Source organism: Crocodylus siamensis, chromosome 6, assembly GCF_052110815.1.
Source record: "Crocodylus siamensis isolate JL-2025a chromosome 6, ASM5211081v1, whole genome shotgun sequence".
NCBI classification, from domain to species: domain Eukaryota; kingdom Metazoa; phylum Chordata; order Crocodylia; family Crocodylidae; genus Crocodylus; species Crocodylus siamensis.
The window spans coordinates 8,315,386-8,340,995 of NC_143400.1; the positions used below are offsets into that span (position 1 = coordinate 8,315,386).

The 25,610-nt window shown below is 58.8% G+C and overlaps 1 protein-coding gene across 3 annotated transcripts in view; it reads right to left on the reverse strand.

Annotated features, from left to right (window-relative positions):
• Positions 1-799: 799 nt before the first annotated feature.
• The window catches only part of COL2A1 (collagen type II alpha 1 chain), a 43,486-nt gene continuing 18,675 nt past the window's right edge, over positions 800-25,610 (reverse strand). For all 3 annotated transcript variants that reach the window (XM_090055337.1, XM_090055335.1, XM_090055336.1), the window contains 37 exons: positions 24,998-25,051; positions 23,939-24,037; positions 23,714-23,758; positions 23,419-23,517; positions 22,811-22,864; positions 22,053-22,160; positions 21,720-21,773; positions 20,812-20,910; positions 19,671-19,724; positions 19,315-19,413; positions 18,863-18,916; positions 18,337-18,390; positions 17,898-17,951; positions 17,612-17,665; positions 17,075-17,119; positions 16,426-16,524; positions 15,925-16,032; positions 15,452-15,505; positions 14,580-14,633; positions 14,126-14,179; positions 13,660-13,713; positions 13,419-13,526; positions 12,823-12,876; positions 12,446-12,499; positions 11,618-11,779; positions 11,431-11,538; positions 8,905-9,012; positions 8,493-8,546; positions 7,859-7,966; positions 7,048-7,101; positions 6,222-6,329; positions 5,989-6,042; positions 5,088-5,195; positions 4,294-4,582; positions 3,801-3,988; positions 2,913-3,155; positions 800-2,365 (listed from right to left, as the gene is read on the reverse strand). In XM_090055337.1, the coding sequence (XP_089911463.1) occupies positions 2,219-2,365; positions 2,913-3,155; positions 3,801-3,988; positions 4,294-4,582; positions 5,088-5,195; positions 5,989-6,042; positions 6,222-6,329; positions 7,048-7,101; positions 7,859-7,966; positions 8,493-8,546; positions 8,905-9,012; positions 11,431-11,538; positions 11,618-11,779; positions 12,446-12,499; positions 12,823-12,876; positions 13,419-13,526; positions 13,660-13,713; positions 14,126-14,179; positions 14,580-14,633; positions 15,452-15,505; positions 15,925-16,032; positions 16,426-16,524; positions 17,075-17,119; positions 17,612-17,665; positions 17,898-17,951; positions 18,337-18,390; positions 18,863-18,916; positions 19,315-19,413; positions 19,671-19,724; positions 20,812-20,910; positions 21,720-21,773; positions 22,053-22,160; positions 22,811-22,864; positions 23,419-23,517; positions 23,714-23,758; positions 23,939-24,037; positions 24,998-25,051 (3,396 nt within the window). In that variant the 3' untranslated portion in view covers positions 800-2,218. The remainder of the gene's footprint in view (positions 2,366-2,912; positions 3,156-3,800; positions 3,989-4,293; positions 4,583-5,087; positions 5,196-5,988; positions 6,043-6,221; positions 6,330-7,047; positions 7,102-7,858; positions 7,967-8,492; positions 8,547-8,904; positions 9,013-11,430; positions 11,539-11,617; positions 11,780-12,445; positions 12,500-12,822; positions 12,877-13,418; positions 13,527-13,659; positions 13,714-14,125; positions 14,180-14,579; positions 14,634-15,451; positions 15,506-15,924; positions 16,033-16,425; positions 16,525-17,074; positions 17,120-17,611; positions 17,666-17,897; positions 17,952-18,336; positions 18,391-18,862; positions 18,917-19,314; positions 19,414-19,670; positions 19,725-20,811; positions 20,911-21,719; positions 21,774-22,052; positions 22,161-22,810; positions 22,865-23,418; positions 23,518-23,713; positions 23,759-23,938; positions 24,038-24,997; positions 25,052-25,610) is intronic.

Here is a 25,610-nt window from a genome sequence, read left to right on the forward strand (position 1 = left end):
GCCCTAGTCAGTGCAGCATTGTGAATCCTGGTTATGAAAATCATGATTTTTTAAAAAAATATGTCTTACTTAGCCTTTAGCTAGTTTGAATCCTTTTCTCTACATGCCTAAATTCACAGTATAGAAGGGCTGGCAGGGACCTTGTGAGGTCCCAGCTAGTCCAACCTCCCCCCTCCCTCCCCAAGTCAGGCTTGTTCATGACTTAAACCATCTCAGTCAAGTGTCTGTCTCACCGCCTCTTTAGCTCCAGGGATAGAGATTCCCTGCTCTGAAGCTGAACCACCCTTGAAGTGGGAACGTTCTTCCTGACAGCACAGCGCGCCGTCTCCAGTACAGCTTTTCTTCTTCAAAACAGAAACCAAGATGCTCCCCTCTAGTCACTTGCCTTTGCCAGCTGGGGCTTGAAGCAGAATGCCACCCCATAACAGGACTTGCAGAACCACAGGCCACGGCAACACCCTCCAGTAAAGTGTTCCCATGCACTGAAGTTTAAGCACGCATCTACACTAGATGAATTAAGATTAATTTTGCAAGCTGGTTTAAACTAAATCAACAGGGGTTTTTTTTCCGCCCCCTGCCCACCCCCACCTTCACTTTGCAGTTGCTTTTAGAAGACAGAAGGGTTATTTTTAATGCTTAAATCAGGAACTGAGCCGTTCTGGTTGGTTTATGGTTTGTTTGTTTTTTTAATTAAAAGCTTTATTTGTGTCGTTTCGCTTCCTCATCAAATCGCCCAGATACGATAAGACATTCAACAACGATTACATCCAAGGGTGGAAATGAATACAAATCAAGCAAATTCCACAAAGGTGTCTTTTTAATTTTTTTTTTCTTTAATAGGAAAAGCATTCTACCTTTAGTGCAGAAAAATGAGAGTGTCTGGGGCGGGGGAAGAGGGAGGGGGGCCAAGAGAAGGGCCAGAGGTCTTTCACAGAAAGTTGGGGGTATGTGTAGTGGCTACAAATTCTCCCACACTTTGAATCATGATCGTGTGATCAAAATTTTGTTTTAAACCCTATTTTACATATACAAACTAGTACAGCTTCCTTGTTCACTGTTAGGTTCCTCTTCCCCCATTTCCCTTCCAGTCTTGCAAGGATCTCGAAGATGCCAGGCACAGAGTTAGAGAGGTTTAGGGGATCAATTCACTTGCCTTGTTTTGGAAAGGAAATGTTAGGAGAAACTTTGAGCGGCTGTCACCCAAGTCTTCCCTCTTGCCAAAGGTTTCCTTTGCATCTCAGGCGCCTTCCAGCCATTGCCATACCAATTCATAAGACTTGGGGAAGATGGGATGCCCCACAGAGCAGCTCTCATGCTTGATCTCCATCCCCCACCCTGCCCCCAACCTTGCATTACTACCTGGCTCATCCTCCTTAATTTTTCCAACTATGTCAGCCACAGAAGTGAGACAGCAAGTGAGTGAAGACCCAGCAGTACCCCGATCAGGCCTGTTACCGCGCCGGTGGGGAAGAGCAGCTGGAATGGAAAGCATGATTCCCTTCCTAGAAATCTCAAGGCGCCTGTGTTTTCTGCTCCTGTCGTTTCAAGATGTGTTTCAATTTTTTTTCCTTTTTAATTTTTTTTTTTTTCAGTGTGAGGTAGCTTAAAACCAGGAAAGCTTGAGATTTGACCCTAAAACTTCCTTTATTTTAGTCATGGGGGAAGGGAAAGCAGTCAAACAACAAGTTCTCAAATGGAGAAGGAAGACAAAGGCCAAGACAAAAAAAAAAAACAAAGCTCAGATCGACTTGTACTTTCCAACAAAGTTTTTTTTTTTTTTATATATCAATTGATGTTAAAAAATACAGACGTGTTTTACAAGAATAGCACCATTTTTGTTGTCATTGTATTATACATAGCACTCCTGCTGAAGATATACACGGGGAAGGGAGCGGGATTATTTATACCTGTAACTTACTTGGGATGTCTGTTTTGTGGGAAGGGGGCCTTCATACCTGCCAGTTAGATTCCCATCTCCACCTGACCTAAACAATAGGTCTTCCAGGAAGACAATAAATAAATAACACCATGGTTTTATTCTGCAGTCTGCCCAACGTGCAAGTGTGTGGATGGATGGGAGTTGGGGGTTGTTTCAGCCACTCAGTGCAGAAGTCGTACAAGTGATTGGAAAGTACTCAGGTCCCTGGGGGGGCTGCTTTATGGTATTGGACTGGATTTAAAAAAAACACACCGATGCTCTTCCTTTTTTTTTTTTTTTTTACAAGAAGCAGACTGGACCGATGTCAACACCAAATTCCTGACTGGCTCCGCCAATGTCCATAGGAGCAATGTCAACGATGGGCAGGCGCGAGGTTTTCTGTGATCGGTATTCGATGACTGTCTTGCCCCATTTGCCGGTGTGTTTCTGGGAAGAGAGGAAGGCAGAAAGCAGGAATTACTGGATGTTGTCACTCAAAACTGGCTGCCCTGAGGTGGTGTGGCAGGCTGAATTAGTAAGAATCCCCCATCCTATGTCATGGCTCTTATGGCAGAGCACCGTGGATTCATGCCTCAGGTTCCCCTTCCTATGTCTCGTCTCTTCAGGACTGCAGCAAGGACTACATCTTACTGTGTGTCTATGCCCCCCGCCTTCCCTAATAGGGCCCCAATCACAGATAGTGGCTGTAGATAATACAGCAACACACGAAGTGGCAGGGGCCCTTTAAAAAATCTTAAGGTGAACTCCTGGGAATTGATTCTCTATTCCTGGCAAGGAAGATTTAGCCCTAAATTGCTGTGCCTCAGTTTCTCCATGGATGAAGCAGTGCGAGTGAGACTTCTTGGGCTCACTACTTAATCCTCAGTGAAGGACACTGGTGCACGGCCTTGCAGGTGTCCTGTTATGCAAACCCCAAGCACTCGGGGTCGGTCACTCCCCAAGCACTCGGGGTCGGTCACTCCCGTCCACTTACCGTGCAGCCGTCCTCCAAGGCACTGTACGTGAACCTGCTGTTGCCCTCTGCCCGGATCTCGACGTCATTGGAGCCTTGGATCAGGATGGCTTTCTTCAGGTTGCCGGAGGCCTCGTCCATGTAGGCGATGCTGTTCTTGCAGTGGTAGGTGATGTTCTGGGAGCCTTCAGTGGACAGGAGGCGCAGGAAGGTCATCTGGATGTTGGCTGTGTTGGGAGCCAGGTTGTCGTCACCATAGCTGAACTGGAAGGGGGCAAGATGAGAGGATTAGAGCTGCATTAGCCGAAGTGTCAGCTGTGAAAGCAGAGAAGGTTATGGAAGATAATTCATCTCAGACCTTTAAACTTGTGATGAAGGCTGTTCAGGTGTCTAACTCACTTGGGCTCCCATGAAAGCTGGAGCCCTTGTGCTCAAGAGCTTAGAATAGTTACATATCTGATTGTCATCCTCATCCTCACATTAGCACAGTTAACTTAAATGAGACAGACAACTGTCAGCTGGACAAATATTGTGCTCTTGCTTCCACCGGGAAGACAAATCGCATCCCCTTCCCATTCTAGGATATCTGTTTCCATCCATGTATGAGAGATGCTGATGTTTCAAGGACACTTTTGCCCACCTTTGTGGGTGGGGGAGTGGGATAGGGCTGAAATTTCAGTGGAAATTTCCATGCAGGCTAACAGAAAATGTTGCCCAGCTCCAGCCTGGAGCCTGTGTTTTCAGAACTGGTGCTTCGAAGTGGTCTCAAACTGGGGCTTTGAAAGTTAGGAAAGTTCGGGCACTACAACAAAAAGGCATCCTCTTCCCATCCCAGCCCTTCAGCAAGATCATCCCACCCCTCCTCGACCAGGACAGGCCGGCTGGGCATGCTGAAGCGTAGCGACTTACGTGGAAGCCCCCATTGATGGTCTCTCCAAACCAGATGTGTTTCTTCTCCTTGGTCTTGCTGGTCCACCAGTTCTTCTGGGGGATGCTGGCAGGGTTGGGGTAGACGCAGGTCTCACCAGTGTCCATGTTACAGAAGACTTTAATGGCATCCAAGGTGCAGCCCTGGTTCGGGTCGATCCAGTAGTCACCTGCGGGGTGGGAGACACACAGACCTTGGAGTTTCGGGTGTAAAAAGGGGGTAAAGCAGCTGCAGGGCTGTGCAGGGGGTGACCCCAGGGAGTGGCTGTCAGGCCTGCAATGCACTAGCAGAGATCTTCTGGGGAGAGGAAGCTGGAGAGAGGGGTCTTGCAAACACTTAGGGCTGGCATGGGGCAAGACAGGGCTTTGCGGCAGGAGGTGGCCAGGACTGCAGCAGCACTGGGATATTACAGGGCAGGAGCAGCATTGCCAGAGGCACCTGAGCCCAGCCCATGGCATGGCGCTTGGCACTCACCGCTCTTCCAGTCAGGGTGGCAGAGCTTGAGGTCGCGGCAGGTGCGGGCCGGGTTCTTCTTGGAGCCCTCCGGACTGCGGATGCTCTCGATCTGGTTGTTGAGGGCCTTCAGCGTGGCATCCACCTCAGCGTCATGCTGCCGCAGACCGGTCGAGGCCTGGTCCGCGCGCATGTACCGGATGGGGTCGGGGCCCTTCTCGGTCTGGCCCAGGCCAGCAAAGGCTGACATATCGATACCAGTGCCTGGGGGGCCAGGAGGGCCAGGGGGGCCAGGGTTTCCAGGAGGACCCTGGGTTGGGGAGAGGAGAGGTTTAGGACTCTGATCTAGTCTGGCTGATATTCGCCCCCTGCCATCCCATCCCATCCCATCCCACCCCTCCCCTTCCTGGGGGCAGATAAGGCCACGGTGAGATAAATGGAACATAGGACAGTGACCGGATCCTGGAGGCTGCTCTGCTTGAAAATGAGAGAGCCACAAAGGTGTTGGGGGGTCTGCAAGGGGTGGACTCATGCAATGAAGCTGCAGGGAAGTGGAGCCCTTGACGGTGGAGAATGGTGGGAACAGGGATGGACTGAGCCAACAGAGCTCAGTGGGCCACTGGGACAGCTGGCGAAGAGACTCCCTGGGGTGGAGGGTGGTGATGGAGCAACTGGGGGTGATGGGCATGCTGGGGCAATGGAGGAATTGTCCGAGCGAGCACTCCCAAAGGCTCCAAGAGCTGACCCCGCAGCTGGGGGTGATGCCCAAGTCCCGCGCCAGGGGCTGGCAGCTCTGCCGGGAGCCGGGTACTTACAGCAGGACCGGGTTCGCCACTACGCCCGCGGGGGCCGGGAGGACCGATGGGGCCGGGCATGCCATTGGAGCCGTCTTTGCCAGAGGGGCCAACAGGGCCGGCAGGACCCTAGGAAAAAGTCACAGCGCAGGAGTGAGAGCCAGGCCAGGCATGAGGCAAACTGTGCTAATGACACAGCCGTCTAATTAAGAGCATCACAAATCCCTGGATTTTGTGCTTGGCCCCTGCTGTGTGCTGCAACCCCTCCAAGCTTAGGGGTGATCTCTGACCTGGCTAACACCTACTGGAGATTCCCAATGGCATAAGGGAGGCCCTCAGCTATTAGCAGTATAGGGGGCATGACACAAACAATAGTGGTTCTAGTCCCATCTGCTAGACAGATGCGCCCACACCCCCGCCCATGCACGCCCGCGTGCACAGAGCTTGCTACACTACACGTGGCTGCTCAGACCTCCTTGGCTAGCCCAGAATGGGGAGCAGAAGCCCAGCAGCCGCTTTCCCCGCCTGCTGTTGGCTTACGCCTGGGCTCTGCTCTGCGGGGGGAAGGCAGGAACCAGTTGGTCCCATCAGAAACCAAATGGCCTGTCCCTGAAGACTGTGGAGGCTTATTACCGAAGACAGAGCTGGGCCTGTGTGTGTGTGTGTGGGTGTGTGTGGGTGTGGTGGGGGGGTGGTTTGTGCGTGTGGAAGGTGGTGGGTGGGAGTGTGCATGTGTGAGAGAGACTGTATGTATGTGTATGAGATACACTGTGTGTGTGTGTGTGACTGCGTGCACATGTTTGTGAGAAAGAGAGTGATGCCCTGCTCTGCACCTTGCTGCTCTTCAGGCCTTTTACCCAGAGCAGCAAACCCCGCTCCCCCTGCCCCAACCACTGCACCCCATGCCAGAACCCGGACTTACCCTGGGCCCAGCAGGGCCGCCGGGGCCGGTAGCACCTTGGTCTCCAGAAGGACCCTGGGGAGAAAGCAAAGCCACAGTTCAGAGCTCAGCATGTGCAGGGCTTCCCTCAAGGACCCAGCCCCACCCCCAGCCAGGCAGGGGCAGCGGGTGGGGGACACCCTATGGCCCTGCCCAGCTGGGAACAGCCCCCAGCCCTGCCAGGAGCTTGCCCGGGAGGACGAAGATGTGCTTACAGGGGGTCCAGGCAGGCCCTGCAGGCCGGTGAAGCCGCGGTGACCCTTCAGCCCTCTTTCGCCAGCCTCTCCAGCTTCACCCTTGTCACCGCGTGGACCTTGAGGACCCTGGAAGGGAGGAAGGGAGAGGAGCTGTCAGCCCGAGGCAGGAGGGATCACAGCACAGACCCTAGTGCAGCTGAGCATGCAACACGGGGCCTCACGCAACACACAGGAAGGTGTGCTACAATGACGCCCACTGCAACACAGCACAGGGCATGATGTGCACGTTCAACATGCCAGAGGGCATGACAAACACACGTTCATCATGCTACAAGGCATGAGGTACACATGTTCAACATGCCGCCAGGCATGACATGCAGACATTGAATATGCCACATGGCATAACATACACATGTTAAACATGCCACAAGATGTGACGCACACATGCTCAACATGCCATAGGGCACGATGGCTGTATTACGCTCAAGGCTTTGCTGAGCACACAGTGAGGTCCACCCTGCCCCACGCTGCACTGCACAGGTGGGTTCAATGTGGTCGTGCAACAACGCGAGCCCCCGTACTGCACTGCAGCCATTGTGCAGAGCACCATGCAGAGCCCACCCCCCATTACCCCACTCCCCGCAGGCACGTGTAGCTTCCAAGCTGAAACCAGCCCCGTGCCTCTAATGGCCAGGGGTGCCCAGCCTGTGCCTCCCCCAGGCATGTAGCAGCCTGAGATGTAGAGGCGCCAAGCGCCTGCCTGGGCTGCAGGCATCACCCAGCGCTGAGGTTGTTTTGCTGCCCTGGGCAGCGGGCACGTACATCTGGTACGCGGACTACTCACCGGCATGCCCCGGGCGCCAGCAGGACCGGAGGGGCCCATAGGACCTTGAGCACCCTGGGGAGAGAGACGAAGGTTAACGGTGAGAAGCTGTGCCCAGTGGAGGAGGGCTCCCGCTGTAACGCACCACAGGGTTTGAGTGCCCAGTTCATTCTCCTGGTACATGAACATGGGCATCTACCAGAGTGCCTTGCACCCCAGCCCTGGGACTAATGGCTAGGTGGCAGAGGTCAATCCCCTCCCTCTCTGTCTCCCTGGGGAAATGGCCATTTCCCCCCTCATTAGCCTAAATACTTTCTTGCTTCTGCAGCTGGTAGAAAGGATGCTCGAGCTCTTCTGCTTGGCTGCATCTATCACAGGCTATTGCAAGCATTCCCTAATGGGATGAGAACACCTCCATCGCCCATGAGATGCACTGGACCTCCGGCCTGTGGGCTGCCTGCCCTGCAACAACTTCCCCTGCTCTCATCCTTAAGAGAAGTTCAGCAGTTCCTTTCCATACCTGTATTCAGAGCATCTGCTCTGCAAACTTCTCGTGCCCCAGCAAGACAAGCCAAGACCTTGTTGCCTGGATGGCACCGCTTCAAAATTCAGAGCCTTCCCCCTGCTCTGGGCAGGACTTTCAAGTACTCAATGCCCTCACTGTACTAGTACTCAAGTACTGATTGCGCTGGAGAGGGTACTTCTGAGTAGTCAGTGCCGATGCTGGGTTGCAGGTGGTCCCCAGTGAGAACATGAGCGCTTGCCATGATGCTCTGCTTTCTCTGGTGCTAGGGAGGATGTCAGTTTGGGGTGAGAGATGCCAGGTACTTACTGCTTCTCCTCGGTCTCCTTGTTTGCCAGTTGGACCGACGGGACCTGGAGCACCAGGAGCGCCAGGAGCACCGGGAGCGCCAATGGCACCTGTTTCACCGCGATCACCCTGCCAGAGACAGACGTGGTTATGAAGGCCCAGCCCCTCCCTGACCTGTACTCTGCCCAGGGAAGTGGCTCTGCCTGCCCAAGGTGGCACCACTGCTTCTCCTATCTGGGTCCAGAGGGAGCCTCTGCCCTTTGTCTGGATGTGGTGTGCAAATGGCAAGCACCCTGGCATAGTGTGGATGGGTCAGTGACAGCCTTCGGGAAGCTGAAAATGTCCTAGAGCTGCTTGGGACCAGAGGGAGGGAAGTGGCTCACTCCTGCCAGGCACAGGTGAACAACTGTGCCAACACAGGAGTAGTCTCTGACGCAGCTTGCCCAGCATGTGATGCCCAGGGTATGTGGCCAAGCTGGAAAGGGACAACCTGTCTGACCCGCTTTGGAGCTTGGAGAAGAAGCAGTGGGAGATCTGATGGCACCCAATGAGAACCCCAGTCATGGGTGCCCTGACTCAGGGTGGGGGCAACATCTGGAGAAGAGCAACTGGTACCTCCGCACTGGAGAGGGAAACCTCCCTTTGCTGAACTCACCTTCACTCCAGCTGCACCGTCTCGGCCTGGGGGACCATCAGATCCAGGGCTGCCCTGGGAACGAGCAGAAGAGATGGTCAGAGATGTTGGCTGTGTCCATGGAGCCATCTCCAGACACAAAGTGGCACACGGTGGGCTTGGCAAAGCAGCTGGTCACAGGCTCTCACTGGCCAAGCAAAAGCTTCCCAGGAAAAGAACCAGAAACTGGGCTGCCCTAGGCATGCTGGACTTAGTGGTGCCCAATTCCTGGTCCTTCCCATGTGATGCTGGGTCTGGGGTCCATGATATTCACTTCTCAGGCTGGAATGGGATGAGGCTGAGAGCTCCACCAGTGACCATGTCACCCCTAGCTTGGCTTTTGGCTTCAGCCTGTTTCCAAAATGCCAATGCTGGGGCCAATTTTGTTGCTTACCTCACGTCCAGTTTCACCAGGGGGACCAGTCAGACCAGGGGGACCCACGGGACCAGGTGGACCTCGGTCACCAGAAGATCCAGGAGCTCCTTGTTTACCGGGCTCACCCTAAAAGACAGAGGCACGAGTCAAGCTGCGAAGGGTTAACTCCCTGGGTGATACAGGGGTCTTTTGTGCTCCCCTCTTAGCCACTCTCCTTCCTAAGGCCCAGACTGAACTATCCTCTTTTCTGACGCAGCTCAGCAGAGGGGCCAGTCCATCAACATTGGCAGGGTTTGGGTCAAGACGTGCGGGTCCTTCCTGCCCAAAAGCTTCCAGCTGATATCTCCAGGGCAAGGAAAATGGTTTTGCCAAATCCAAGGTGGCCACACCAGGCGCTTATGAAACAGGCAACACAAAATAACGGCCAGGCCTGTCGTGCCAACCAAGAGTCACATTGGCCAAGGGATTCCAAAAATGCTACAACCAACAGAGACCTTGTGTGCAGGGATGGACTGGGTACAACTGGTAGGAAACTGTCCCTCGAAAATGTTTTCCAGGACTAGATGAGGGTCTTGGATGCAACAAAACCATTGCTGAAGGTGTCTGTTTTCTACTGAAAATTGTGACTTTTCAAGGGCCCGCAAAAAAGAAAAATCAAATCTTTGTTCAGTTTCTGCCACAAAAACTCAGAATTTCAGACAAGAACAAGACCCAGGCCTAGAAAGGCACTGAGTCCTCAAATGGGACCTCTATGCTCAAGGGGGGCAGGGTTGATGCTTGTAGAGCATCTCCAGAGCTTCTGAGGGGGTTGGAAAATCTACGGAGGCCTGGACCCACCAGCCAAGTGAAATCCAGCCTTGGGTAAAGGTCCAGCCACACATCAGTGCCCCTCAAGCCTTGGCAAAGGGCTGGTGGATGGGTCTGTGGAGGTTTTCATCCCCCAGGCTGGAAGCTCAGGGCTCACAACACCCAACAGACCTGCGAGCACTGCAACCCAAGCAGCTCTCCCCGGGGTGCACCTGCTTGAAACAATCCAGGGACCCCTAGTGAAATGGGCTCCGTAACACAACCTGCTCTGGGCCAATGCTGAATGTTGTGCAAGCAACCTATGAGCATCTTAGGATCACATGAAAATTGAGCTGGAAAGGACCTTATGAGGTCACATCTAGTCCAAGGTCCTGCTCAAAGCAGGACCGGCCCCAACTAGATCATCCCAACCAAAGCTTTGTCTAGCCAGGTCTTAAAAACCTCCAAGGATGGAGATGCTACTACCTCTCTGGGGAGCCTGTTCCAGTGCTTCACCACCCTCCTCATGGGAAAGTTTTCCCTAATATCTAACCTAAACCTCCCTTGCTGCAGTGTGAGCCCGTTGCTCCTTGTTCTGCCACCTGCCACCACTGAGAACAGGCCAGCTCCATCCTCTTTGCAACCCTTCTTCAAGGACTTGAAGGCTGCTATTAAATCCCCCCCTCAGTCTTCTCTTCTCCAGACTAAATAAGCCCAGTTCCCTCAGCCTCTCCTCACAAGTCATGTGCCCCAGCCCCTGAACCATTTTCACTTCCCTCTGTTGGACTCTCTCCAATGTATCCACATCCCTTTTGTAGAGGGGGGCCCAAAACTGGACTCCAGATGTGGCCTCATCAGTACTGAATAGAAGGGAAAGTTCACTTCCCTTGATCTGCTGATAACGCTTCTGCTAATGCATCCTTGACTAAATCATCCCAGCCAGTCTGTCCAACCTGCTCTTGAAAACTTCCAAGGTTGGAGATGCCCCCACATCTCTAAGCAGCCTCTTCCAGTGCTCGACCAGCCTTGTAATCAGAAAGTGCCTCCTCATCTCCAACCTCGACTTCCCCCGCTGAAGCCTGAGGTCATTGCTCCTAGTCCTGTCCCCTACAGCTACAGAGAAAAGCCCAACTGCAAAAGGACACAGAGCCTAGGTGCTGGAAGATGAGACCACTGCAGATGCACCCTGGAGCTGGTGGGCTCTAGCAATGAGGATGGGCTCGGACGGTTTATAGCCTAGCTGTGGACAAGCAAGGGAGCTGCAGAAGTCCACCTGAATAAGTCTACCTGGGGTTTTCTGGAAGATTAGAAACCCCGTGGACACCTCAGCAGAGCTTGTGACTAGCAGCTGTGGGGGCAGGAGCTGAGGAGGTCTGTCTACACAAGTGCAGCTCTTATCTCCATTCGCCGAAGTAAACCTATGGGCTCTGCATACTCCTGCTCCAAGATCCACAACACCTAGATTTGCCCACCAACTTCCTCCTCCATCCACGCCATCCTCAGCAGATCGTCCCCTGCCAACATCCACTGTTTAGGGGGTGCTATGACCAGCCTCACCCCTTTCTCCCTGGCCAGACGGAGGGGACAACTCAACAGTGTTGCCTGTTGCAGCCCAAGACCCATCGATCTGCTGCCACCCAAGACTGTCTTCATTCCTCCGCCTCATTCCTTCTCTGTGGAGGAACCTGGGCCAAGACTCTGGGGGCATGGGGACAAGGCATGGCTCATCCTGCCTGGAGATAGGAAGAAGTTACTTACCGAAGGCCCAGGCAGGCCGGGGAAACCTCTCTCACCACGCTGGCCAGGAAGACCCACAATACCTCGCTGCCCTGCCAAGCCTTGAGGACCGGGGGGACCATCGGGACCCTGGAAGACAGAGGTGAAGGTGAGACCCAAGCCAAGGGGATGGTGCATGGCATGAAGCAGGGCCTGCGGGAACACTTACAGGAGCACCGTCATCACCGGACTCGCCCTTCTCGCCAGGGGGACCGGGAGGACCTTGGAGACCGGGGTCGCCAGCACGACCAGATGGACCTGCGTCACCACGGGCACCTTTGGGACCATCTTTGCCAGAAGCGCCGGGTGGGCCAGGGGGGCCTGGGTTACCCTGGAGGAGAAACATGGGGGTGTAGTGAGAATGGGGGGACGTCCCCCTTTGCTCACTGGTTCCACCTTGCTTTCCTCCACCTCCCGCTTCATCCCCAGAGGACAGAGAACGGGCCATGGACCCCCTTGCCACCCATCCCTGTGCGAGTGCCAGCCTTCAGACTGAGTCTGGTCCCTCTAGGAATCAAGCCAAAGAGCCCCTGCTACACCTCAGACCTGGAGGGCATTTCACATGGGCTTAGATGGATACCACAGTCCCTGCAGTGTAGGCAACAAGTGACCCGTGCACCAATTATGGCAGCTGCAGAGCTGTAAGACTGGGACTAAATATCCCACGTTTGCCTCCACATTTACTACAATGCACAAGATGTTGGGACGCCCCGTGCATGCGCTGGGAACTGCTCCAGGGTCTTGGTTCCATTCTCCTTCGTTTTCCCGATGTGGAAACCAACCCGGGAGCTAGGAACAGCTGCCTGGCTCAGACCAGCGGGCCCATTTAGCCCAGTTTCTCTTGGCGAGTCCTGTGTCAACGGATGGCGATGGGTATATCTGCCCTCCTCCCCAGGAATGTACCATCCCCAACGGAGAGAGGTCGGCACGTGCTCCCGAGATGGCAGCCCTGGGGCCCCGCAGAGGTGGTATCTCCCCGGGAAGTCCGTGCACTTACGTTCGGGCCGGGCGGTCCGACTCGTCCGGCAGCCCCGGGAAATCCAGTGGCTCCCTAGACAAGGAGAGGAGGCAGAGACGTGTTAGCCGACATGTGGCTTGTGGTGTTTGGGGATGAAGATGCATAGCCCCCACTCCCGGCAGCACTGTGTGGATCAGCAAGAGCCAGCTGGCCAGGCTCCACCCCGACCGCCTCCCCGGGCACGTCGAGTGCAACTTAATGGTGCTGAGACTGGGTTGAGGAAGGGGTGTCCCCAGCATGTGCCTGGTGCCCCAGCCTGGGCTGTGGTGACGCTGGTGTCTCCATCAACAGCCCCGGCACGGAGTCAGGCCGGGCTACCCCTCTCCAAGGTGCTGACGGATCCTGGTGGTACTTACTGGGGGGCCCTGGGCACCGCGACCTCCTTTAGGACCAGTCACACCAGTTGGACCCTAGGGAGGAAAGAAGGGGAAGCAGGTTAGCTCCTGTCTGGCCCGGGGCCAGATGGCTCCCCCAGAAGCGGTCTGATCTGGCTGCAACGGCTGCACTGAGACCCTCTTTCTCCTGCCCATCTCTGCCCTCGCAGTGCCCGGCCCCCTCTTGCTGGAGGACTGGATGCACCAGTACAACGTCCCACCCCTCTGGTCTCCTGCCCACTCAGACCAGGCCTGTGGGGAGAAGTGGGGGAAGCCAATACATCTCAGAGCACCCAGCCCCATCACAGGCCAGGGGCTGGCTCCCCCAGCGGGGATGTGGGCATCAAGTCAGGCCCAGACGCTGGGTTTTGATCCCAGGTAGGGTCAGAACCAGATCTGGACCCAGACTCCAGGGTCTCACGCCGGGCCCAGGGGAGCCCCCGCAGGACTCTGTCCTGACCCCATCTGTCACTGCAAAACCTTTCAGTGTCCCCCCAGCTGCTCCCAAAAGCTCAGGACCTGCCTTCCCCAGCACCCGCCACACCCGCGGAGACCACGGAGGCACCTGCGTTACCCACCTGTGGGCCAGGAGCACCAGATGGACCCTGTGGACCTGGGGCACCGGCGTCACCCTTCTGACCGGCTTCTCCTTGCTCACCCTTTGCGCCGGGCTGGCCATCGGCACCCTGTGTGGGGGAGGAGAGAGGAAGGGGGCCCGTGGTGAGGAGAGGCTCCACAGCCGCGGGAGGACAGGCCATGCACCCTGCACTCCTGTAGGCAGAGGAGGGCTCTGGGTGCCATGGAGGTGGCTGTACTCACAGGGGGTCCAGCGAATCCAGCAGGGCCAGGAGCACCCGGCTCACCACGCTCACCCTGCAAGGGAACAGACAAGGTCAGGAGGAAACAACCTGGGTGTCCACACAGCCCACAGCACCCCCCTGCCCCCCACGGGGCCACTAGCTGAGACCCCAGCCCCTCAGCCACCAGGGAAGGCAAAGGTATGACTGCATGATGTCTGAACATCGCCTTTCTCCATGCTGGGGGCAACCTCCCCAGCCCTGGCACCACCATCAGAAAGACAGTGGCAGCACAAGGGAGCCAGGAGACCTCCCAGCCATCCCTGAGACCACGCCCTACCCTGAGGGCTGAGAACAACCCCCAGACCAGCCTGGGGACCCCAGCATTGTCGGCAGGGGCTGTCCAAGCTCCTCGGCTCTGGGACAAGCCCCAGGGGCTGCACAGGCCAGCTGGATCCCACCAAGAAAGCTCCTGGCATCGCACTCACCGGGGCACCACGGGCACCTGCAGCACCGGAGGGGCCAGGGGGACCTGACTCGCCCTGAAAAGGGAGGAAGGGAGAGAGGTGAGGGGCAGCACAGCATGAGGGGCACCCCTGGGCAGTGCCCTCTGCCTTCCCCCACACACAAAGGGAGAGAAAAATGCCCCCCACACCCCACCCATCCCCCTATGCTCCTCCCACTCCCCAAGCCCCACCCAGATCCTGAGCTCCGCCCATAGACTCTCCTCCTTCCAAGGCCCCTCCCACAGCTCCAAGACCCGGATCCCAAATCCCTTCCGTCCCCAGTTCCCACCGCCCACCCCCTTCCATGCCCCCAGCTGCTCCCCAAAACGAAGCCCTGCCCCCCTGCACAAGCTACCCCTACTTCAGCAGAGGCCCCACCCTCTCCCCTGAAGCTCCGCCCACTCCCCCAGTGTTTGCCTCTACCCTGGGTTCTCACCTTCTCGCCGTTGGGGCCTGAAGGGCCAGGGGGACCGATGGGACCTGTCAGACCCTGGGGGGAGAGAGGGAAGGGAGTGAGGACACCTGTGAGGAGCCTGGTGTAACCCCCACCCACCAGCCACAGCCCTCCCCCAGCTCCCTGCTATTACTGTGGTGCGGTAGGTCTCTGGCGATTATGCCACTACAGCCTGACTGCTACAGCTCTCTGCCTGCTACAACCGACAACGTCCCTACAGCTCCCAGCCTGCTACAGTCGAGCAGCCACTGCCATCTGCTTGCTGCACTGCTCCAGCCACCCCCTCCTGCAGCCCGGCAGACTGTTGCATTGCTGTAGCTTGACTCCTACAGTGCTACGGCTGTCTGCCTGCTACAGTTTGCCTCCTACACTGCTACAGCCTGAAGCCTGGCTGCTACCTCCCTCTGCCTGCCACCCTGCTACTGCTTGACTGCTGAACACTTTGGCCTCCAACACAGCTGCAGCCGGCTCTGCAACAGTCCTCTGATGCTACAACAGGACTCCCGGCCTTCCGCCTGTTGCATTACTACAGCAGTCTCCTGCTCCTGTTGTTTGCCCACTATCAGGTCGATGTAGCAGCTCTCTGAGCACAACACGGCTCCAGTCCAACAGTCACAGCTCGCTGCCTGCAAGGCTGCTACAGCGCTTAAGTAATCAGTACCCCCCAACTACACCTTGTCTGCTACCCTGTGCCAGTTTGTTTCCTGCCGGCTGTAGTGCTCTGCCCAGCCTCCACACAGCCGCAGCAATCCGCCTGTCCCTCCTGTTGCTTTTGGGTATTTCCCAGCCCCCCCCTGCTCACACCACCCAGTGTCCTGGGTCTGTCCCATTTGGACCCAATCCCCTGTACTTACTCGTGAGCCGTCTTTGCCGGGGGCACCTTCAGGACCTTTCTCACCGATGTCTCCCTGGGGAAGAAGAGGGAGAAGTTATCAACCAGAGGCCGATACAGCCAGTCCAGTTACTCTCTGCGATGACCTGGTACTGGGGGTGCAGGGTGCAAATAGCTCGCCCGGCAGAGGGTCCGGTTCTGCAGCAGGGAATTACCCTGTTCATATTCTCTGTTGATGTGATGGAGCGAGAGCCCCTTGGAAGCAGCTGAGCTGGTGACCCCTGAGCCCTCTGCAAGCAGCTAGACCTCCCATGCCAAATTTCCAGAGGGTACAAACTGGTGCCATCCTATTACAGTCACCAGGGTCACGCCCTCATTGCCGTAAACCAGCCTCACTGCACTGAGATCACGTAAGTGGTGTGGCCTCACCCCTCGCCCTGCCTTGGCCACGGCGCCTGCCCTGGGTGGTGCCCCCCTGCTGGGGGCACTACTCACCCTGTCTCCCTTTGGTCCAGCGATGCCAGCTGCTCCTCTCTCTCCAGGCATCCCCTGCAGGCCGGGCGGGCCCTGGGCACCTTGTGGGCCACCTGGACCGGTTGCACCCTGGAGCAGAGAAGCACGGTAAGGTCACCAAGTGCCCAGACCCAGGACACTGCTCTATCAGCCTGGGGACGTGGAAGGACAAGGGGGGCATGACCCCCAGCCCCTGCTGGCTCTCCCCAAGGGCTATTCTGGAGGCACTGGGGGGGGCTGAGCAGGCAGGGAACCTGCAAGGGGTTGTACTTGATGACCCCAGCTGCCAGCTGCAGCCAGGTAAGCCAGGGCTGCCTGTATGGGGCACGCGGTGTGACCCCTCTATCTTCCCCCCAGCCAGGCTCCTGCCAGGCGGCAGCAAGGACCAGATCCCCCTACGTGGGCACTCATCCCACAGCCTCTCCAGAACCAGCCCCTGGAGGGAGACAGACCCCCCCCGACCACATCGTGCCAGCCACCTACCTTGGGCCCATCCGTGCCGGGTGTGCCTGGGAGCCCGCGAGGGCCCTGCAGACCTTGAGAGCCTGGGGAACCCCGTTCTCCTGGGAAGCCGCGTTCACCCTGGGAGGAAGGAGATGCTGTTAGGGGGAGGCTGAAGCTGGGGACCAGCTGGGATGATCCCCAGGGACAGGGTGGTTTGAGGAATAGGGCAGAGCAGTGGCAGCATTGGGTGGCTGTGCTCCTCCCCAGAGCTGGCTGCATCACCCAGCTGGAAATGGCGAAGGGCTTCCACAGGGTACCCCAAACAGTGAGGAGCCCCCACAGTGAATGGCCAGAGCACTTTGGCCCTCTCTGTGGCTGGGGATGGTTAAATTCATTAATGCTTGGAGGAAAGGGGCATGAGGAGCTATGGACCAAGGGAGTGAGGGGCCCTTGAATCAGGATGTCCTAGACCTTCAACGCTGGAGGCTGCAAGGAAGAGAGGACCAGGGGAGACCCCCTTGGTTGTAGCCAGGTCACTCCCTTCCAGCTGTGTGACACTGGAGACTGGGCAAGATGGACCTAGGCTCTGACCCAGCCCATGGCAGTTCTTGTGTCCTTGATGTAGGAGCAAGGGGGGCACTGATATCCCCCTCCCGGAGCCCGACCGCACGGGGGAAACTCTACTTACTCTGGGGCCGACCAGGCCGGGGGTGCCAGCTTCTCCGGGGACGCCCTGCGAGAGCAGACAGGTGGTTAGACACTGGGAGGGACGGGGACATCTGCCCCGGGCGGGTGCTCGCCTCAGGCCCGGGGCAGGGGATGCTGATGCTGGCTTCACCCCAGCGGGGAGGCCCCGAGCAGCCTAGCAGAAGGCTGGCGAGGCCTCAGGGGCATGGGGACCTGGCTAGTGCATTCAGCAGCTATGGGACCCGGTGGAGCCTGGTGCCTTGTAGAAGCCACCTCGCTCCACCTGCATGGAGCCCGGATCCGGGTGGACTCGTCAGCTCCCTTTTGCTCTGAGCCCTGAGTCAGACATCTCCACTGATCCCAGTGCTCCTGGCTGAGTGGGGAGACCTCCACCCTAACCCAGGGGACCCCAGGCCACGGGGCAGCATCTGAGCCCATCCAGGACTTCGGTCTACAGCCCATAGGCACAAGCCAGCTGGCAGCAGGTGGAACAGGAGGTACCGGGTCCCACTTACCCACCACAGCAACACAAGCTCACCTGATCACCGGGCTTGCCGCCTTCGCCGGGAGGGCCTGGGGGGCCAGGCAGTCCCTGCAAGGAAAGGACGCAATGATGTGAGCCATGGGCTGCACTCGGCACTGAGGCCTCTCCCTTCCCTTTGGGCTGGGAGAGGCTCCAGTGCCCGGCATGAGATCAGGCCACGTCTGCAGTGGCCCCTCGAACCCGCACCTGAGATGTGCAATGGGCCCGGGGAGGTTGGAGCTGGGAGGCAGGGCTGCCCTCACCCCACCCGCCAAGGGTTAACACCCACAGTGGGACTCACCTGGAAGCCGGAGGGCCCAGGAGCACCTTGCTCGCCTCTCTCTCCTGCAGGCCCCTGCAAAGGGAAGGGGAAGGGTGAGAGGCTGGTACTGACACCGGGAGGGGATGGGGTTGGTATCTGCTGGCAGGGGCATGGACCCAGGCACCCATGCCCTGGCAGCGCAGGTGTTTCCCTCTAGTTTCTGCCTTTTTTAGGGGCCTTTGCTCAAGAGCTTCCCCCTGCCGTGGGCACGGGCTGGTGCCAAGCCAACCCACGCCTGCATGAGGGCACTGGGAGGGAGCCCTGGGGAAGGGTCTAGGATGGGGGTCCAAGCCCAGCACCTCTACAGGACACGCGGCCCCCCCCCCACCCTCAGGGGCCCAGGCAACCCCTCTGCCCAGGTCCGGCTCCCATCCTGGCTTCCTTATGATGACAGATTCAGGAGGTGACAGATACTCACGGCAGGTCCAGGGGGACCGGCGGCTCCTGTCTCACCATCCTTTCCAGGCAGACCCTGGAATGGAAAGAAACCCCCATGAACTCCACATTCCCCAGCCCTCAGCTGCCCCCCATCCCCATCCCCATCCCCATCCCCCACCCAAGCCAGTTCTCTTCCCAGATCAACAGCACTTCTGAGGGCTCGCCTCTTGTTTCAAATCAAAAGCCTGCTCCAGTGGGCCAAGTTCAGGTGCCAGCGGTGTGCAAGAGGCTGGGTGAGTGTCTATGCCTCGGTTTCCCCTCTGAGGGCTAACTGCACTGAGCTGCTGGGGGAACTGTCTCTCTACGGGGCTGTTCGTCAAGCGGTCGGGGTGACTTCAAGATACTTTGGCCCCTCTGCTTCGTCCCTGGGGGCCAGTCCTGCTGTGATCCCAGGGACGGGATCTTGGGGCGACCAGACCCCCAGAACAGCCGCCAGCCAGGATCCCCTTCCAGGGAAACCAGCAGGGGATGCGTGTGCAAGGGGGCAGGGAATAATAGCCACTTACCCTCAGGCCGGGGGCACCAGGCAGCCCCTTCTCGCCAGCTTTGCCGGCTTCGCCCTAGGAGAGAAGAGAAGATGAGATGCTTGTGAAGCCTGCATGGGCTCTGTGTGGAGCAGGCTGCTGCTGGGCCTGGGGAGCAGGGTTGGCAGAGCCGAGGCAGCTGGATGCACGGGGGCATTTCTGCCACAGCCTCCCCTTCCTCCCAGCCCTGCTGGAGCCAGACATCCCAGTGAATGGCCTGTGACAGCAGCCCATAGATCTACATAAGGCCTGGGCAGGCACCGCTGGGGGTGCCCATAGCTTGGTGCACGGGCTCCTTATGGCACTAAATGGGATGGGACATGCAGGTCACCCAGCTGAGCACTCCCTGCCTCCCCACACTGGGGTCTCCCCTCCCCACCAGCATGGCTTGCTCTGCCCATTGGTTCATGCTACCCAAGGGACTGGATACTTACATTAGCACCTTTGGGGCCAGGGAAGCCCATCACGCCAGGCTGGCCACGGGCACCCTGTGGGCCAGGGGGGCCAGGCCGGCCATCCTCACCGGGGGCACCCTGTAGGGAGGCACGGGGGACTGGTTAGTCAGCAGGTCGGGTCTTGCTCGCTGCCCCCAACACGTGAAGCCCCCTTGCCATCCTTGCTCCCAAGGAGCTCCCCCCTACCCCTTCAGGGGGTTGCATTCAAGCTCTGAACCCCACCCTGCGCCTAACCCAGCCCCCCACATCCACTGCCCCCAAAGAGGTACAGTGATACATCCACGCCCCCCTCCCCACATCCCACGCCCCGCCACCCAGGGACCCGCGGCACTTACTGTGGGGCCAACTTTGCCTTGAGGACCAGCATCGCCAGGACGGCCAGTGAGACCCTGGAAGGAGGAGGCAGAAGGTCAGGGAAGCGCTGGGGGTGCCTGTGCCTGGCTCAGGCCTTCAGCTGGGCTCATGGTGCCTCCTCGAACTGCTGGGCCAGCCTGGGCTTTAACTTGCCACGGTGGGGGGGATGAGGGTGGGCCCCCAGCCTCCTGGGCTCTATTGCCGGCTCTTTCATGTGATCGGGGGAAGGCTACTTTCCTGCTCTGTGCTTTGCTCCATAGGCTCTGTGCCTCGGTTTCCCCCCTTGTATAAAGGACCTCAGTGGAGCAGAGGGCGACAGGCACCCTGCCCAGCGCAAGGTGGGGAGGGGGCTGGTCTCAGAGGAAGCCCATAGTTGTTCTTGGAGTGTATCACGGTGGGGCTGAATACTAGGGAATAAATACCCTGTGCTCTCCCGAGCACATGTGAGAGACAGCAATGGTATCAGCTCAGAGCCCCTGGGGCTCCTTGCTGAGGTGCAGGCTGCTGGTGGGGTCCAGCACAGCAGGACTGCGGAAAGACCAGCCACTGGGGAGGGAGCAGGATTTGAACCCATGAGCCTGGGTCACACCAGCTCCTGCCCTTCCCCTGGGAGGCAACCCTCCATGCACCAGGGCCTGGAAACAGATCCAGGGGTGATTTGCCGGGTCCAGGGGTGACCCTTTACAGGAGTCCCCCCACCCTCTTGCCCCCTGCAAGGCTGAGAGCAGCTCCTGGCTCCTTCCAGCTGTACCGCATTCCTTGGAAGAGAAAGCACCTTCACAATTGAGGTGCACCCAACCCCTCCGACTCTCAGTGCCAGCAGGGAAGAATGTGCCAAGCACAAGTGCGCTGACCTGGACCGAGCCTCTGTGGCGCGACAGAAGAGCTTTCTCCTGGCTTCTGAACTCCAGTTTTACACAGAAGATGTCCTGGGCATCAGCCCCTGCACCTTCTATTCACCGCAATATGGTAACTGAAAACTATGATGGGACCAAGCAAGATGCCCTGCAAACTGGGGGGGTGCCCCCCACCACACATCCTAACCCTTTCAGCACTGGGGACTCAGCCTGAGCCTGGCCAAGGAGACCTTCCATTAGCATGAGCAAGGCCAATGCTACTTACCCTGGCGCCGGGCAGACCGGGCTCTCCAGGACGGCCGGGGTCACCATTAGCTCCCTTGGGTCCGGCCAGGCCAGCGGGGCCACGCTCGCCTGGGGCACCCTATCCAGGGGTGGAAGGAAGCACTGGTTAGCTTGGTGGGGGCTGGGCCGTGATCCAGCCCCACTGACCCCCAGCCCCAAGCTGAGATGGCCACTGAGCTGGCGTGACTAAGGCACCAGTGGCTGGGTGTGGGGCATAGTGCCAGCCTGGCATCCTGCCCTCAGCCTCCCATGGCTGGGTTGACTGGGGCTCGCACTCAACCCTGGCTTCCTCCCAAAGGACAGACCCATGGTGGGCATAGCTGGGGGGCCCGAGCCGGGACCTAGTGACGTCAGTATGGCCCCAGTGTCATGTGTTGGGATAAACCCCCATGGAAAGCCTCACTGGGCCCCAGTGGCCCTTGAGCTGGCCCTCTCCAGCCCCCATCAATGGCCCACAATGGGCATAACTGGTATTGCTGGGCCTGGCTCCACTGCAGCAGCCATGGCTCTTCTTGGGACGGAGGCTGCAGCCAACCACCCCCTCCCCGCCGACACCGAAAACAAGGCAGGCTGCAAAAGGGAACATGCCAGGGCAGCCGCAAGGTGATGCCAAACCCAGAGCAAGGCGTGCTTGGAAAGACGGGGACTCTGGGAGTGGTGCCTGGGGGCTGAGGGAGGGCAGAGTGGGGCTGGGGGCATCATTGCTCTACACTGGGGCCATGTTGATGTGGTTCTAGAGACAGACGCCTCTGGGGGTGGTGTTTGGGGGGATGGGACCAAGCCCCCAGGCTGGGTCTGGAGCCATCTCCGTTGCCCCCTTGCCTCCACAGCTTCCCCCAGCCCACACCCAGCCTCCGTGCGCTGCTCCAGACCAGTCGCTCCACTCACCTTGGGTCCAGCGAGACCATCCTGACCGGGGAAACCACGGTTTCCGGGGGCACCCTGGGGAGGAGAGAAGGACCGGGGTCAGGGGGACATCCAGGCCGTGGGTCCAAGGTGGGATCTCCCCCATCCCAGCCCATGTCTCGGGGTGCTCTGTGACAGCTGAAGTCACGTGGCTGCAGTGTGCACAGTCGTGGCCGTTGCACCAAGCCAGCCAGGACCCCATGCTGCAAAGAGCTGCAGGGCTTGTGCCTCGGGCTGCCGACTGAGCCCTGTCCCATATGGGGACAGTAGCTGTCACATGGGGTGACCCCGGGTGGGGGAGCCACCGTCACTTACTCTCTCTCCAGGTGGCCCGTGGGGTCCAGCAGCACCCGGTTCACCGCGGGCGCCTCTCTTGCCTTCCTCGCCAGCTGGGCCGGGAGCTCCCTGGGGTCCCGCGGGGCCCTGAAGGGAGACATGGGGGAGAGCAAGCATTAGGTCAGTCCACCCCCTCACCCCACCCCTGCCTCCCTGGTGAGCAGGGCAGCGCCTGGGAGCCAGGAAGCCCAGGCTGTGCCCCGTGGCATTGGTGCCTCAGTGTCCCTGCCAGCTCCCAGCCATCGCCCTGAGAGGCTCTGAGCCCGGCCCGTGCCATTGAGGCTGGGTAATGAGGCGATGGGGGCATGCTCTCCTCAGGGTGAAGTGGGAGCCCGGGTGGAAGGCAACAGAGGGGCTATTGTTTCCCACCCCCCAGTGCAGCCCGGGACCGTGCGGGCTGCCAGGAGAGCAGCTTGGCAGGAGAACAGGCTTGTTAGCTGCTGCAAAGAGGCTCTTGCTGTCCTGGGAAGGCCCCATCCTGGGCAAGGTCCTGGTCATGGGGGTCCAGGCTGCAGCTGGGACTCAGGATGCCTCGGGGTCCCTGCAAGCGCCTTGCTCCTTGCAGCCTGGGCAGGGTCCAGCTGTGGGGTCAGCACAGCCCGCGTGTGCACTGCCCTCCGCTCCCCATCATCCCGGGGGAGGCCTTGGTGCCCGGGTATCAAGGAGCTACCTGGCTCATCTGGGAACGGGACATGGCACAGATGAGCAGAGGGCCCCGGCTGGGCTCGGCTACTCACCGTTTCGCCTTTGGGGCCCTGCTCGCCCTTGAAGCCCGCGATGCCAGGTTCACCCTGCGAAGCAAGAGAAAATACTCAGTGCCCCTGGACCCTCGCCCATCGCCCCCAGGGATGGCACTGGCACATCCAGGAGCCATGGAGAGAGGAGCAGTTTTCCCTGGGAGAGGGGCAGTGGCACGTGTGGGGCACGGGGACCACAGCGAGGGATGGCTGGCATGGACCACCAGGCAAAGCCAGGAGCCAAGGTTGTTGGGCGGAGTCTGTGGCAAGCAGGCGGAGCCAGGGAAGGCTAAGTGGAGTCTTCAATAAAGGGGAGGAGCTAGTGGGCTGTTGAGCAGATCCTTTGGCAAGGGGGTGGAGCCAGTGAGCTGCTGGGCGGAGTCTGTAGCCCAGGGAAGGACTTGGAGGTAGTTGGGTGGAGTCTTTGGCAAGAGGAGGTGGAGCCATTTGGCTGCTGGGCGGAGTCTGTGATGAGGGGAGGAGCTAGGAGGGGGATCTGCAGCAAGGGGGCGGAGCCAGTGGGCTGCTGGGTGGAGTCTGTGATAAGGGGTGGAGCTGGGGCTGCTGGGCGGAGCAGTCTGTCCAGGAGCCTGGCGCCCCCTTCTTACCGTCTGACCTTTGGGACCCAGAGGTCCTGTAGCTCCTTGAGGCCCGGGAGGCCCACGGGGTCCAGGGAAGCCAGGGGCACCAGCGATCCCGGGAGCGCCCTGCCGGCAGCACAGGGAGAGGAGAGTTAGGAGCCAGGAGGGCTTTGCTCTGTCCTCCACCGCGTACACATGGCCCCTGGGCAGAGAGGGAACCCCCCAACCACCTGAGCCCAGAGGCTGCCACCCTCTTCCCTGCTGCCTGCAACCCCAGCCCCCCGATCCTCCCCCCCGGCCATTGCGGCCCAGGCGTACTCACAGCCGATCCTTTCGCTCCGGGGATGCCATCGGTCCCGGGGTTCCCCTGAAAGCAAAGAGCAGGTCACGAGGCGGCTCCGGGGAAGCCGTGCCCATGGAGGAGGTGCGGGGCAGGGGCCGGCTGGGTCTCAGGGAGCTAACCCGTGCCTCAGTTTCCCCACCAGTGGAGTGAGATTGATGCGCCCCTTATGTGAGGAGGGGCAGGGGAGGGGGCAAGGTTACTTACGGGGGCTCCAGCAGGTCCAGGAGAGCCGGGGGTGCCGGATTCTCCCCGGGGGCCCTGGCCACCCTCAGGACCACGAGCACCAGTGGGCCCAGCTTCACCCTGCAGCAGAGAAGGGAGGAGAAGGTCAGAGTCCCGTGGGAAGCCTTGGGAGGTGGCACGACGATGGAGCTGGGGCATGGTCTTGTGGGACGAGTCCCCAGGAAGCCTCCGCCACTGCCCAGCCAGCTGTCCTTGGGCATGCCCCCCGGCCTGCTCCATGCCTCAGTTTCCCCTCCCGCCCCTAGCCTGTTAGCTGCTCACCGTGTGTAGCACTGAGAATAGACAGGCCCTGCGAGCCATCACCTCCACCCCTGGGTCTCTGGTCATTGTCCAGCCCTTGGGGGACCCCTGCTCCCCACCCACTCTCAGGGGTCTCCCCCACTCCTAACGAGGTCACTGGTCATTAGCAAAGTCTCACTGTTCTTCCCCCCACCCCCAGCCCGTGGCAACTGGGCCAGGTGGAGCAGAGGGGCCTAGAGCCGGGAGAACAACCCTCTGGCCATCCCCGTCCCAGCCCAGCCAGCCCAATCTAAGGCCTGCCCACATGGGAGGGGATGGAGCTGCGGGCTACTCCTTCTCCCTCTCTGCATGGGGGCACTGCGGCCTGATCCAGCCTAGCTTAGTGCTGCTCCCCATACAGGGGCCCCATATGAGGCCAGCCCTACCTCCCACCTCCCCATCACCTTCCTTCCTGCTCTTCCTTTCCCCCCATCATTTTGGCCTCTGCCACTGCCCACCCAGCTGTCCTTGGGCATGCCCCCCGCCCCGCCCCATGCCTCCCACCCTCAGCCCACGAGCTCCTCATTGTGTATGGCACCGAGAACAGAGAGAGCTCCAGCATTTCCCCACTCCAGCTTTCTCTTTCCCTGCTTTCTCTCTCTCTGTCTCTCCTCCACCTTTGCTTGTGGTATTTGTGGCAGGCGACGTTGAGAACAGGCCTGGGTGCTCAGACCTTTTGCTGGAAGAAAGGAGCGCTCTGTGAGGTGTGCAGAGAGCAAGGCGGGAGGAATCGGTACCTACCTTAGAGCCGGGGGCGCCTGGGAAACCTGGACCTCCAGACGGGCCGACAGGTCCCTGGGGGAGAAAAAAAATGCCGTGAGGACCCTCCTAGGAAAAAGAGCCTGGGATAGGGACTGGTTCTGGGGTGAGATGGCTGGACTGAGGGTCTCACAGCCCAGAGGGGGGTCAGACAAGGAGTGCCCCCAAAACAGCGCAGGGGCCCTTTTGCACTTTAAGGAATCACACAGAAGACAGTGAGTGCCATTAAAGGACTCATAGATTATTTAAAGATATACTGTACTACCCATTTATTGCCCATTGCTGCTCTTGGATGTTATAAGGGGGGCAAATTGCTGGAGGCAAGGAGGAGCATTTAGTTCAGCGTTTGTCCAGCACCTAGCACCTAGTCCGGAGGAGCTGTCTGAGGGCGCTGCCACAACAGATCGTCTTAAAGGGTGCCATTGCACTTAGCAGTGGACGGAGAGGACCTGGGGTGTGGGGAGTTGGATAGTTGCAAGCTGTTTTAAGCATTTATCACCCCCTAAAATACAGGCCGTGACCTGGGGCTCAGTAAAATGCACCTGGGAACAGACCCATTGGAAAGGAAGATAGTGAGATGTTTTGGGGGGAAAGC